The following is a 12,881-nucleotide window of genomic DNA, read 5'->3' as shown; positions in this document are numbered from 1 at the left end:
AAGCCGCCCTTCCCACATGGTGCTGGCTTGGGGCTGGGCTATGCTCGCTCCCTCCCTTTGTGGGGACAGACTGAGACTGGGATGGCCCTGTCCCCTCTGTTCAACCAGATGGGGCCCTGCTGTGACCTTCCCATGCCAGACTGGGACACTTACCCAGATCAGGTCTGTGGACAGCCTGGGCACCACCACCCACCCAGCCTGCCAGCCAAAAAAGGAGCACCACTGCATTAATCTTTGCACCTCAATGTCTTTAATGGAATAATAACACTTATTGACCCACATCACAGCAGTGCAGTCAGGTTTTTGCAGATATTTTTTGTAAAGTATTTTCCAGACTGAAAGTGCTACATACATGCTAAGGATTATTGTATTTAGATCTACCTAAGCATTCTGCAAACAACCAAGGGAACATACTGCACATACCAGGACATGTTTTCTAAGATGAAATATTAACACACCTAGGGAGAAAGAATGTGACAATGAATAAGAAAAGTGTATGATTTATTCAAGAGATTTCCTGATGTGATTTGGAAGAAAAAGTGGGTTCTTAGCAATTCTGAAACTCAGACCCAAGATGGCTCAGACCCAGACTCAGCATGGCTGTAGGGAGGTCAGAATCCACGAACAGTCTTAAGGCAACAGGTGCCGTAAGGGGCACAGACAGGCCAAGAAAGCCCACCTAATGATCAAGGGAAAGGATTGAGACTAGACTAGAGTAGGAGCCCCTGGGCCACCATGGGGTGTCACGGCTGCCCCGGGGCCTAGGCCTGCTACATCTTTATAGGACATTTCGGAGAAAGGCAAAACACCCGTTTTAATGCTCTGTTTGCTGCGTGCGGTCTTTTCTGCAGCCTGATAGCCTTTATCTTTCCTTTGCAGGCCCTTATTTCCGCTTATTGTTGACTGCAAGATTCTGATGGCAGCAGATTCATTGTTTCTATTCCACAGCTGTGGACCCAAGCTAGTTTCATCTCTAGTGCAATGCTGTGGACTTCAATCGACTTGCATCAGCCAAAAATTTGGTATTTGCATTGTTATATTAGGTTTATCAGTAGTTAGAGTTTAAGGCCAGAAGAGATCAATATACCATGGCCCACATTTTACAGACTATTAAGTTTCATACAGATACCCCTATATTAAGTCCAAAGACTTTAATTCAAGTAGGCTACTGTGTTTAAATCAAAAGTATGTATCATTGGCAAACTATAGAAGCCTAGGTGACACCAATTCCTTAGGCCTTGCAAAGGAAGGGAATGGATTAGTGGAACTACGCCCAAATTATCTCAGCAGGGAAATCATACCTTGTGCTACAGATGAAAGGGAAAATCGCTCCAAGTTTTCTCCAATTTGATCATAATGTAACCAGATCGTGACCCCCAGTACTTAGGCAACAAGCATCTAATGCTTAGCTTTTGTTATGCTCTCCTCAGTCTTGCATGTTTTCCAGAGATACTGATGCAGGACATGCACTTAACTACAGCCCTTGAGGCACTGAACATCTGGACTTGGTCTGGCCTCTGAATTCTGTCTCAGTGGTCTAACGGGGAGGGTGGGGGTAGAAGGCCTGGGTAGCCTCCACTCCTCCATGCTCCTGCCAAGGCATACAAGTTGAAGGTGCTGGTGACCTCTCTCACATGCACCATGATCCAGAAGGATTGACAGTTGCCTACTACTGAGGGTCTAATTATGGGTGAAACAGAGAGTTTACAAAGTCTGTTGTGCCCTGGTGGCTATTGACTCTGAGCAAAGCCAATGCTTTAAAAACTAGTTGTCCAAGCCTAACACAAACATAATTTAATTGGGCCTAACTCTACTGCCTTCACCTTTTGAAGTCATTTGCATCAGTCTGAAATAGATATGAAATGACATCAAATCAGAATGCAGAATTTTGCACTTTGCACTTACTATGTACTGGTTTGATTTTTATGCAGGACAACAGTGAATCAGACTTATGAAAACTAATCCTTCGTTAAAGTGGAGTCACCCCCCCCCCATCAGCTAATCTCTTAAAGACACCGAGACATCTTAGTAATAATGTGAGGTACCTCAGTGGAGACATACAGTTGGTGTAATCATATTAGTGGAATATGAATCTGTGTAATCTCACAACCTCTCCAAGAAGTATCACTTTGTTTTGAGTAAAAGAGATAGTGTATTAAATTGGATGATACTGGTGACAAATGCCCTTCACATCTCTCTGGATTCAGTTTAGTAAGACTGAACAGATTCAGCACAAGACATCCTCATTTGCTATTGCAAGATATCCTATAAGTTGTTAATACTTAATGAGCAGCAGAGTGAAATGCCTTGGAGGGGTCCAGAATATATACAGACATTGGCTTTCTCTCTCAGGCTGGCAATATGATAGCTGACAGAGCTAGCTTTCTCTTGCTTAGGCAAAACAAGACTTCTTACTGGGTAGCATCTCATCCTTGAAAACTGAAAGCTTCATACTTGTTACAATTCATCACCTATGTTACGCTTTGTATGACTGCAACTAGTGTCACAGGGACTAATATTATCTGCACTATGACAGCTCTCAAGAAAGCCACCTGAGGCTGCCTTAGGGATACTACGTCATCAGGCAGTCAAAGACACACAAGGCTGCATATGTAGCAGCAGTGTGCTCCAGGTAAGATTTAATGGCATTAATTATGGGGTTCATCCCTTGCCTGGCCTCACTTAAATCTTGAATGGACATGGAGATTCTTATACTGGTGAATAACCAGGATTCATTGGTGACAAGTATAAGAATCCTGGAGCATAACCAGGACTGAATATCCGTACAGAAGGGTCAAGTGAAGGGAAATCTTAAATTTCTTTATCAGTATGAGGGGGACACGTCTCATAAATAACTTTCTATATGGAATGGTTATCGAGCACAGGGATTGCCTAACTTGGTCAGAACAGTGGGATCCAACTAGTTCAGTAATCAATCTCCATTAAACAGCCAGTACCTGATATTTTAGGCAGTGCAAGAAATCTTACAATGGAAGTCTGCAATAAACTGCATATAGAAGCTTCTTCCATTCTTCATAGCTGTAGATTTCTCTCTCCCCTATTTTGAAAAAATAAAATAAAAAAGGAAGTAGCAAAAAGCTCGCAGTTTGACTAGTATGACACATCTACTACAAGCATTAATACACCTAAGGTCAATGATCTTATGGAATTCATTTCTGGACACTGGAGAACTAGCTAGCACGATAGGTTTTTAAAAGGGGCTGAATAATCATGACCAATAACAACTTGGTAGTTATTCATGTTAATAGAAGTGTAATCAACTTTGATTTACCCTTTTTTTAAAGCATGCCAGCAACATGAAACACTTGTCACTGACTCAAGCATTAGGACTAGGTACAAAGACAGGTGAAGGACTATTCTGTTGACTCATTCTGGCAACTGGAACAGAGTGATCTCCTTAATTACACATAAGATATATGGAAGCCTGATTCCCGTTCACATGCTAATTGCTATGAATTAATATTGTCATCTCCTATTTCAGGACACAATCTAACCACTCCTTTCGGTGGGTGCAAACAACCCCCACCACTGTGTGCAACACTGTAAAGTAAGCATTTATTTTTATTATTTAACCTTCCTCTCAAACATCAGATAACCACTTCTAGAAGCAGAATACCAGATACTGAATGCAGTCTTTGTGCCTTCTATGGAAGAAATCCAAGTGCAGAATTACACTCTTGATTATCTAGTGTCTGATCTACTTGATCAATTCATACCACATTTTTCCAATGAAATATTAGTTTTAATTTGCTAGGTCCTTCCAGAAAATCAAAATGACGGAGAGAAGTTTCAGGGATTCCGGTATTCTGATACCCAATATGAACTACAGACAACCCCCAACTTATGACTTTTCAAGCTGCGATGAATGTCGTTTATTATGTTTATAAACTGACACCGCATTTCGACATTGGTTTCATCTTTACGATGGTCAATACTACATGCAGCTGGCAAGTGGTAGAAGGGGATGGGGAGGGGAAAGGGGCATGGTGGGGGGAATCAATGTCCCCCACAGTGGGGAAGGGGCTGGGGCAGGCACTGCCCAGCCAGGGCCAGATGGGCACAGGAAGGAGGGGGTGGTGGCTCCTGCCACTGTGCCCTGCTCATCCGGTGGCTTGACTAGCGGTTCCCGCCGTTGGCCCAGGAGACCATGGGAGAAGGGGCGGGGGGGTCGTCCCTGGATCTGCGCAGGGTGGAGCAGGTGCGGCCAGGGCTGCACCAGGAGGGCGGTGGGAGCTACAGTGAAGTTTCAGGTGGCTGCAGCCCTCCCACTGCCCCCACTCTGCCTCAGTCTGGGGTAATACTGTCCCCATGAGAAAACTGGTTCCGAGTCCCGATGTTTCAACTGAAGACACGGCTTTCAAGAACCAATTGCATTGTAAGTCAGAGGACTGTTCTTCTGGATGGTCATCAAACAATACTTTGGAGCTCAGATCTACTCTTTATCCAAGGCTCACTTCAAAATAAATCATTACAGGGCAATCATGATGACCAAGATCTGCAATTTGAGCCACTGGGGCAGTGCAGTGATCACTAGCAACCTGGAGAGGACTTGTGCCACTTGGGCTTATGCTGTCAGTGCGAGTGCGGGAGGTGGCTTCCTGGATGGACCTCCAGATGCAATGAGGAGCGCTCCACCTCCTGCCTGCAAGCTGGGGGGCTGCAGAAGGGGTCAGGAAATGTGGTGGAGGGGGTCAATAGTGCCATCCCTCCTGCTGCCAAAATCCCGACCGGGTGGGAGCCAGGCCGTGGCTATGCCCCCTGCACAGCTGGGTTAGGGGTCAAGCTATGATCCCTCCCCCAGCCATGTGCAGGTCTGGACCCCTCCCCAGGTTTGCCACCTTCCCTGGGTGTGGCTGGGCCACATCTCCTCCCCCGCCGGGCTCCTTGCACCGTGGAGTTGGATGGGCAGGTTCATGCCCCTTCCCATGTGGGACCAGACCAAGCCCCCTTGCTCCACACAGCTGGATCCGATATCTTCCCTCTCTTCGCCACTTCAGGCGCGAGAGGAGGGGGGCGGCCTACCTAGGTAGGGGCTCGCGCTACTACCCACCCCTACCACGCAACCCCAAGGCGCATGCGCCACCCCACCGACAACGCGGCACAAGCACAACTGCCCCCAGCCTCTTCCCCTCCCGAAACCTCTAAGTGCGCAGGCGCGGGGCGGGCGGGGCCCCCCGCCTCGGGGCGCATGCGCCGTGTCCCCTCCCCTTTCCGGAGTGCCCCCTCCGAGGGTGACGTCAGGGCGGCGGCCATTACACGGAGGGCAGCGGTCGAGCCGCCTCCCGCCGCCACCCGCTGTGTGTGCGCGTCCCGCGGGCTGCGGCCGCCAGCGTTGCGTGCAGCCGAGCCGGTGTGGAGGCGGGAGTCATGGAGGAGAAGGTCTTCACCAAGGAGCTGGACCAGTGGGTAGAGCAGCTCAACGAGTGCAAGCAGCTGTCCGAGGGGCAGGTGAAGAGCCTGTGCGAGAAGGTGAGCGCGGGGCCCGCCGGCCGGGCCGGGCCAGAGTGGGGCGGGGCGGAGCAGGCGGCGGCCTAGGCCTCGGCCTCCTCCTCCTCGCAGCTCCTAAAATGGCGCCGGGAGCCGCCGAGGGGAGCGCGGGGCCGCCCCCTGCCTCCACCGCACCCAGGCCCCCCCCAGCCGGGGTCGCGGCGCTTCCCTCCCGCCTCCTCTTCTCCCTTCCCGCGCGAGTCGGCGGTCTCGCCGGATTGTAGCCGGCTTCCCCGCCCCAGTGCGGGGTCGGGGGGGAGGTCGGCGAGGTCTCTTCCAGCCCCTGACAGACCCCCCGGGGTGGTCGGGGCGCTCCGGCTGTCGAAATCGCGTGTGACGCGGGAGGCCCGTGGGCTTCCTCCTAACCGGTTCCGCGCGTTGCGAGAGACGTTCATGCTAAATCGCCTTCTGGCAGGCAAGCACCAGGATGGACGGGGGTGAGGGGATTTGGTAAATTTTTGTGATGTTTTTAAAGCCATCGTTTTGTTTTCTGCGAATTTCTCCGTCTCTAAAGCGTTTAACACCCAAAAGGAAAGTGTCGGGTCCCGGCCCTATTGGTCTAGAGGCGAAAGGGCATCGGGACTCGTGGTAGAGGTGATTTGTCTTGTATCAGATCAATGCAAGCTCTACTCATGACTCCTTTAAGAATCAATTGATCTTCCTGGGATCCTGTGACCCTGGCTGACTTGCTGCCCCTGGGCAACGGGCTGGACTTGATAACACCTGTAAAATCTATGAACTAGACTTTTGCACCAAAAAAGGGAAAGCGACAGGTATAGGTCAGAGCAAATTTATTTAGACTTTTCTTCACACGGTCTGTTTGCGGCGTCGGGTGCCTGGTGATGCTGTCGGGTCGCGTGCCTGCACGAGTGAAAAGAGCGGTCTCTTCTGAGGAAGCGTGTGGCTCAATGATTTGACTTGGAGCAAGAGATGCTGTGTTTTTGTTCCTAGGGGGCAACAATTTATTGTGCAGGTCAAGCACGCTCCTCCTGTCATGTCGACCTTGTATCCTAAATGGAGGTCTCGTGTTGAATCGGGTTACTTCAGGACTTGTAGCTGAGAAGCGCTAACAGCGAAAGAGAGGGGCATTGTATGTTCATATGATTTTATCGTGGAAAAAAATACCTTTTGTGGCATGTGCTTGGGAGAGCTGATGATTACAGAATTGGGAGACGTCACTGATGTGCCCCCTTATGGTTGTCACTAACACTGAAGTGACAGGTTTGGCATTGTGCCTGTGACTACTGTAGTGTGCTGATTGAACCAATCTCTTTTTGTAGAGTGCCCTTGATTAATCTCTATGAAATTACACAAATGTGCTTTCATAAACAAATGCTTATGAGTGTAGCATGGTCAGACTTTACCATCATAAAATATTCCAGTACTTTACTTCTATTCAAATTATGGTATGTGGTGAGTCTCTAAATTGTCATGTTGTAAGTAGGAAAACTGCTGCTTGGTGTAGTATTTTAAGGAAGAGTTTGATATATCCCAAACAAGTGTTTCATACCAAAAAGGATTTAATAATTTTTTTTTTGTGAAGCGCCTGATTGTGATATACCAACCTCTTCCTTAAAATACTTTTCCAAGAGGTGAGTAAGAACTATTTAAGGACAGTCCTGTTGCCAGTACAGATTCCTAAATACTTGTTCGAGTAAAATACAAACCCCCATTTAGTGCTCGTAATTGGTTCCTGAAAAACCAGGCATTAAAAGGAATAGCATTAAGCGAGACCAGGTTTTTTTTGACAAACCAAGATGGTGACACAAGCCAACTGGCGCTAACTGGCACAGCGAGGCTGTGTGCTGCTGATGTGCTGTGGCGCTAGTGTATGCTTTCTGCTGCCAGCTGTGTGAGGCCCATGAGCATTATAACAAAACTCGCAGAGTAGAGAGTTGGGTATCAATGTAAAATGAGCATTACAGCAATAAGCAGGAGTTGCCTGTATTTTTATAGCATGCTTGGGAACACATGCTACAGGGATCTTTACATTTTTAAATAACAGTCACAACTTAGCATGGTTGGTGAATGGGTATGCAACGTGAATGCAGTTGGTGAATACTTAAGAAAAGAAACTTGGTTATTATCTGTGTTCTTTCTCTGTGTCAACCAACTTGATTTTTTGCAGGTTGAAGTCTCTTGGATTCATGGTTGTTTAGATACCTGTTCTGATCTGCCCTTAGTTCTTACATATTCGTTGCTGTAATACCTCTCTGTCAGTCAGTGGGAAAGAAAGCTGACTTGAACTGAACTGTTTTTGGTGACATTGTGTGCCAAGATGAGAACTGTCCTGAGCAGTAAGAACATAAAATATTTTTTTGTCTGCTATAGAATCAACAGGCTGTCTATATATAGAAGGAAATATATGTTGAAAATTAACCTTCAGTTGCAAAGGGAGTGGTATTCATTGGGCAGGAAAGGCTAGAAGGAAAGTTTATTGTTAAAAAAAACCCAAAAAACCCCCCCGAAATTTCATCTTCTAGGATAATTTACCTTAGAAGTAAGTTTGTATAGGGTAAATAAAGGGACCGTGATATTTAGAGAAGCCAGTAGAAAGAAGCAAGAGTCTTGAAGAGCTGGTACACACTGAGTATGGAGAAGTGAACAGGTTACAGTGAATTAAAAGTGGGCAGGGATTTACTTGTCAGCTGTTAGGAGACTGCTGATTTTACTGGTTCTTATCCCTCGATAAGAGGAAACTAGACCACAGCAACTTAGCTCTGTTTCATGGGTGAGTAAACAATCATGGTTTGACAGAAGCCTCAGAGGAAGAGTAGGCAAAAACAATTTAAACCAAGCTGCTGACCCACATTAAGCATGTGTCAGGTTTTGACTTGTTGTTGTTTGTTCATTTCATAGTTGGTAGGGTCGGAAGGGACCTGAGCAGATCATCAAATCTGACCCCCTGCCGAGGTCAGGAAGGGATGCGGGGGTCAAATGACCCTGGCAGGGTGATTATCTAGCCTCCTTTTAAAGACCCCCAAGGTAGGAACGAGCACCACTTCCCTTGGCTGCCTTGACTGTGAAGTAGTGCTTCATGATGTCTAGCTTGAACCTACTCTCAGTCAACGTATGGCCATTATTCCTAGTTACTCCTGGTAGTGCTTGGGGGATCAGGGACTCTTCTGTTCCCTGCTGGTCCACCTTGATAAGGTTATAGACGGCCACCAGATCCCCTCTCAGCCTTCTCTTGTGGAGACTGAATAGGTTCGGGTCCTGTAGCCTCTCCTCAAAGGGCCTTCCCTGCTGCCCCCTGACCATGCAAGTGGCCCTCCTCTGGACCCTCAATGCTTGCCACTCTATCCTGAAGTGCGGTGCCCAGAACTGGACGCGGTACTCCAACTGCAGCCTGACTAAGGTCGCATGGCGGGGGGGATCACCTCCTTGGACCTGCTTGTGATGCATCTGTGGATGCATGACAAGGTACGGTTAGCCTTACTGACCACATCCTCACATTGGCAGCTCATGTTCATCTTGGAATTAATAATGACACCAAGATCCTTTTCTGCCTCTGTGCTAACTAGAAGGGAGTTCCCCAGCCTGTAGGTATGCTGCTGTTTCTTGCTCCACAGGTGCAGCACCTTGCACTTGCCAGTATTGAATCCCATCCTGTTCTCATCCGCCCACCCCTGTAACCTGTCCAAATCTAGTTGTAGCCTTTCCCTTCCTTCTAACGTGCTCACTTCTCCCCACATCTTAGTGTCATCTTTGAATTTGAACAAGGTGATTTTCACCCCCTTGTCCAAATTGCTGATGAAGATGTTGAAAATGGCCCGTCTACCACCGCTCTCTGGGTGTGGCCCTCCAGCCAATTTGCAACCCATCTGACGGCAGGCAATGATGTCACAGTCCCCTAATTTTTTAATGAGACTGGGTAAAGAGACGGTGTCAGAGGCCTTCCTAGAGTCCAGAAAGACTACGTCCACCACAACACCTGTGTCTAAGGATTTTGTGACCTGGTTGGTCTGACAGGATGTGCCCTTAATGAACCCATGCTACTTGCCCCTAAGCATAATCTCCCCTGCTGGTACCTTGCAGATGTGCTCCTGGATACTTTTTTCTCAAAGAGCTTCCCCAGGACCGAGGTAAGACTAACGGGCCTACAGTTTCACGGGTCCTCATTCCTCCGCTTTTTGAAAATGGGGACCACATTGGCACCTGGCCAGAGCACCGTGAGTGCTTGTAAAGCTGTGCTAGGGGTCCTGCAATGACCTCTGCTAATTCCCTCTTCATCGTGGGGTGGAGATCATCAGGACCTGCTGATTTGAACACATCCACCCCCTCCAGAAGTTCCCTAACTGCCCTCCCTGACACTAGGTCTGGGTATGCCTCTCCTGAGTCCCTCCGGGATCCTGGTGGGGGGGATGTCCTGGTCCCTGCTCAGAAAAAAGGAGGCAAAGAATTTGTTAAAGAGGTCAGCTTTACCGTTTGGTGCAACCACCAGATTGCCAAGCATGTCCTGCAGGGGCCCCACATTACCTAGTGCCTTCTTTTTACTCCCTGTGTATTTAAAAAAGGACTTCTTGTTCTCTTTGATCCTGGTTGCTAGTCCTAGTTCTGTCTCTGCCTTAGTCTTCCTAACAGCCCCCCTACAGTCTTGAGCAATGGAGGTATAATCCTTCTTGGTGATGGCTCCTCCCTTCCATCAGGTATATGCAAAGAGTGCCTTTGAGCCATGGGGGCTTTTGAGCACTCTTGCCTCCTTTGACTCGCATTGGGACTGTCACCGTTTGGGCTCGGAAGATCATTTCTTTAAGGAACGGCCACTTGTCTTGGACTCCCAACTCCCCCACCCTCCGGGACCTCAGTGCCCCGCCACCTAATCTCCTTAACTCATTAAAATCGGCCCTCCTGAAGTCAAGGGCTGCTGTCCATTCCTAGTGTCAAAAGAAGCTGATAAACTAAGCTTCCTCTAAGGGAAATGAGGCAAAGAAAGTTTTGTTTTGTTTTTTTTTCCCCTGGCTGAAGTACTTTGTCATCTAACAATGTCCTGTCAAGGCAGGGGCGGGCAATTACTGAGTTTCAGCAAGGCATTGAGGGCTGCATGGCAGGCAGCCAGGGACACACAAATATTAACTTCTAAAAATTTTTAGGGGCCCTGTGGGCCAGATAGAACAGCTTGGCGGGCTGCATCTGGCCCACAGTCCACAGTTTGCCCACCCCTGTGTCACGGCATGCCCAGCAAGTCAGAAAGGATCATTGGAAATAGAATGGGATTAGGAGTAGGCTTCTTAACAAAGTAGAAAGTTGCATTCTTGAAGGTGCAGATAGTATTCATCCATTACCAAATTCAGTGCCTTTATGATTGGATATCAGTGTTGATTATTCAGCATATTTGCAGACTTTTGGTGCCGTGGCAGAAAATTCAATTTTGAATAGTTTCTTAATGTGTCTTTTCCATAGCACTCTATTTAACCAAGCTCTTCAGATCTGCCAGCCCAGTGGGTTGGGACTAATGGACTAGTGAGAAGCCCAAGTATTCTGGTTTCCCTCTTCGTGCAGCCTGTTAAACATATAAAAGGACTATTTGTGCTGTTCTGTGTGCCTTCAGTATATCCCAGTTGCTTTGTTGTGCCTGGTTAGATTGTGGATGGTAACTGTGCTGTTACCCTGACAGTATCTGCATCTAGAAAGAATTGAAGTGCTTGTCTTTTTGTTATCGTTAGAATGAATAAACTTTTGAACTGAATAACAGGCAGATTAATCATAACCTCATACTTACAATGTGAGGTCTGTAATCCTAAAGTATAGCTGACAAATTAAGAGTTGTTGTTTGCTTAAGTGCTGCATAGACTTGGGTTCTGAAAAATGAACTAGATCAGTGGCTTTGAACCTTTATCAGTCAACGTAAAAAGGTCTCAGAGTGAGACTTCATGTACCCCCTTTCAGTGGGAAATTAATTATTTTTTTTAAGCCCTGCAACCTGTTAGACAATGTTTGAAATATATCTCACGTACCCCCTGGAGGTTCATCGCATGGTGTACCCCCTGGGGTGCGTGTACCCCCCAGTTCAGAACCACTGGACTAGATCTTGGTTGCATTGTAGCATGCACTGCATAGTTTGTTGCTAATGAGTAGTAAGGTAACACACATATCCAGTAAAGGGAAAAGAAAGATGTAAACAGAGTTCTTGAATAGACTAGAGACTCCCAATGCCCGAAGCAGCGTGATTGCACCCAAAAGCTTGCTAAGAACTTTTTCCCAACTACTCAGTTGGTCTAATAAAAGATATCACATCCACGCAGAAAACCTTGCCTGAACATAAGGACACATTTTTGTAGTACTTGAGAATCACATGGTCTCAGTGGAAGTTGGGAAAATGGCTTTGTTATCCTCTGCGTAGCCTGCAGGTACGTGAAGAACATTTCAGCACATCTGAGAATATCATAGTAGAGATGTTGGGCACCTATACGCTAGAAAAGAGGCAGCTCCGATGCGCTGGAATTCCAGTGTGTCGGAGCAGACTTGATTAATCAAGTCTCCCAGAGCGTAGCAACTGCTGTGCTCCAGCAGCCTCCTGTGTCATGTGCATTGGCATCCCCATGGTTAAAAATGGTGGTGGGGCTCTTGAACTAAAACTTGTTGAATGAACAAGTGCCCCTCACTGCCATTTTTAAGTGCAGGGATACTGATACAGGAGACATGATAGTATGTTTAATTAAAGCACTGCTCCCCCCACCATCTCCAGAGCACATGTAAAAGTGCCCATTATGTGGTTCCAGAAAGCAGGATGTGGCCCACTATATTACAGTAGAGGTGAGAAATGCCTTTGTATTACACCTAAGACAGTACAGATCTGTTGTTTGTACAGATGTAGGTTTGTAGTTTCTGCCTTGGAAAACTTGCAGTCCACTGTGAAGTTCCTTCTACCTTTTAAACTTGCTTCTGAGAAGTAAACTCGACTTCACTCTGTCAAAGCCTTTATTTTATGGGTGGTTGAAAACACTTTGCTCTTCTGAGTTGCTAATAAAATTACCTTTTCCAGGCATGGGTACAGTTTTTAAACGGGTAGTAGACATGGTGCAACTGCTCTTGTAACCCAAAGCAAACAACATGCAGCATTTTGCCAGAAGCCGGGATTCTCATCCTCTTACCACTCACAGTATTCTTTGTTACATGATTACTTAAACAACATTTAGTGTTTTGTCGGTGAGTAGGTAAGTTTCCTAATGTCAATAGATTTATATCATTTTTTGGCACAGCAGCCCTCCTGGCTCTCTAGGGACCTAGCGGACCTCCTGCGGCTAAAAAGGAAAGCCTACAAAGGATGGAGAACGGGATTCACCTCCAAGGAGAATTATTCTGCGCTGGTCCGGTCCTGCAGGGAGCAAACCAGGAAAGCCAAGGCTGCAACTGAACTCCAACTAGCTTCA

The 12,881-nt window shown here is 47.2% G+C and overlaps 1 protein-coding gene across 1 annotated transcript in view; it reads left to right on the top strand.

The window, feature by feature from the left end:
- The first annotated feature begins 5,262 nt into the window (after positions 1 to 5,262).
- The window catches only part of PPP2CA (protein phosphatase 2 catalytic subunit alpha), a 24,997-nt gene continuing 17,378 nt past the window's right edge, over positions 5,263 to 12,881 (top strand). The window contains exon 1 of the mRNA XM_019535077.1: positions 5,263 to 5,490. Within this exon, the coding sequence (XP_019390622.1) occupies positions 5,389 to 5,490 (102 nt within the window). The 5' untranslated portion in view covers positions 5,263 to 5,388. The remainder of the gene's footprint in view (positions 5,491 to 12,881) is intronic.

The sequence above is a fragment of the Crocodylus porosus genome, unplaced genomic scaffold (assembly GCF_001723895.1).
Source record: "Crocodylus porosus isolate Cpor-Errol unplaced genomic scaffold, CroPor_comp1, whole genome shotgun sequence".
Classification (NCBI taxonomy): domain Eukaryota; kingdom Metazoa; phylum Chordata; order Crocodylia; family Crocodylidae; genus Crocodylus; species Crocodylus porosus.
This window is presented reverse-complemented; position numbering and strand designations above follow the sequence as displayed.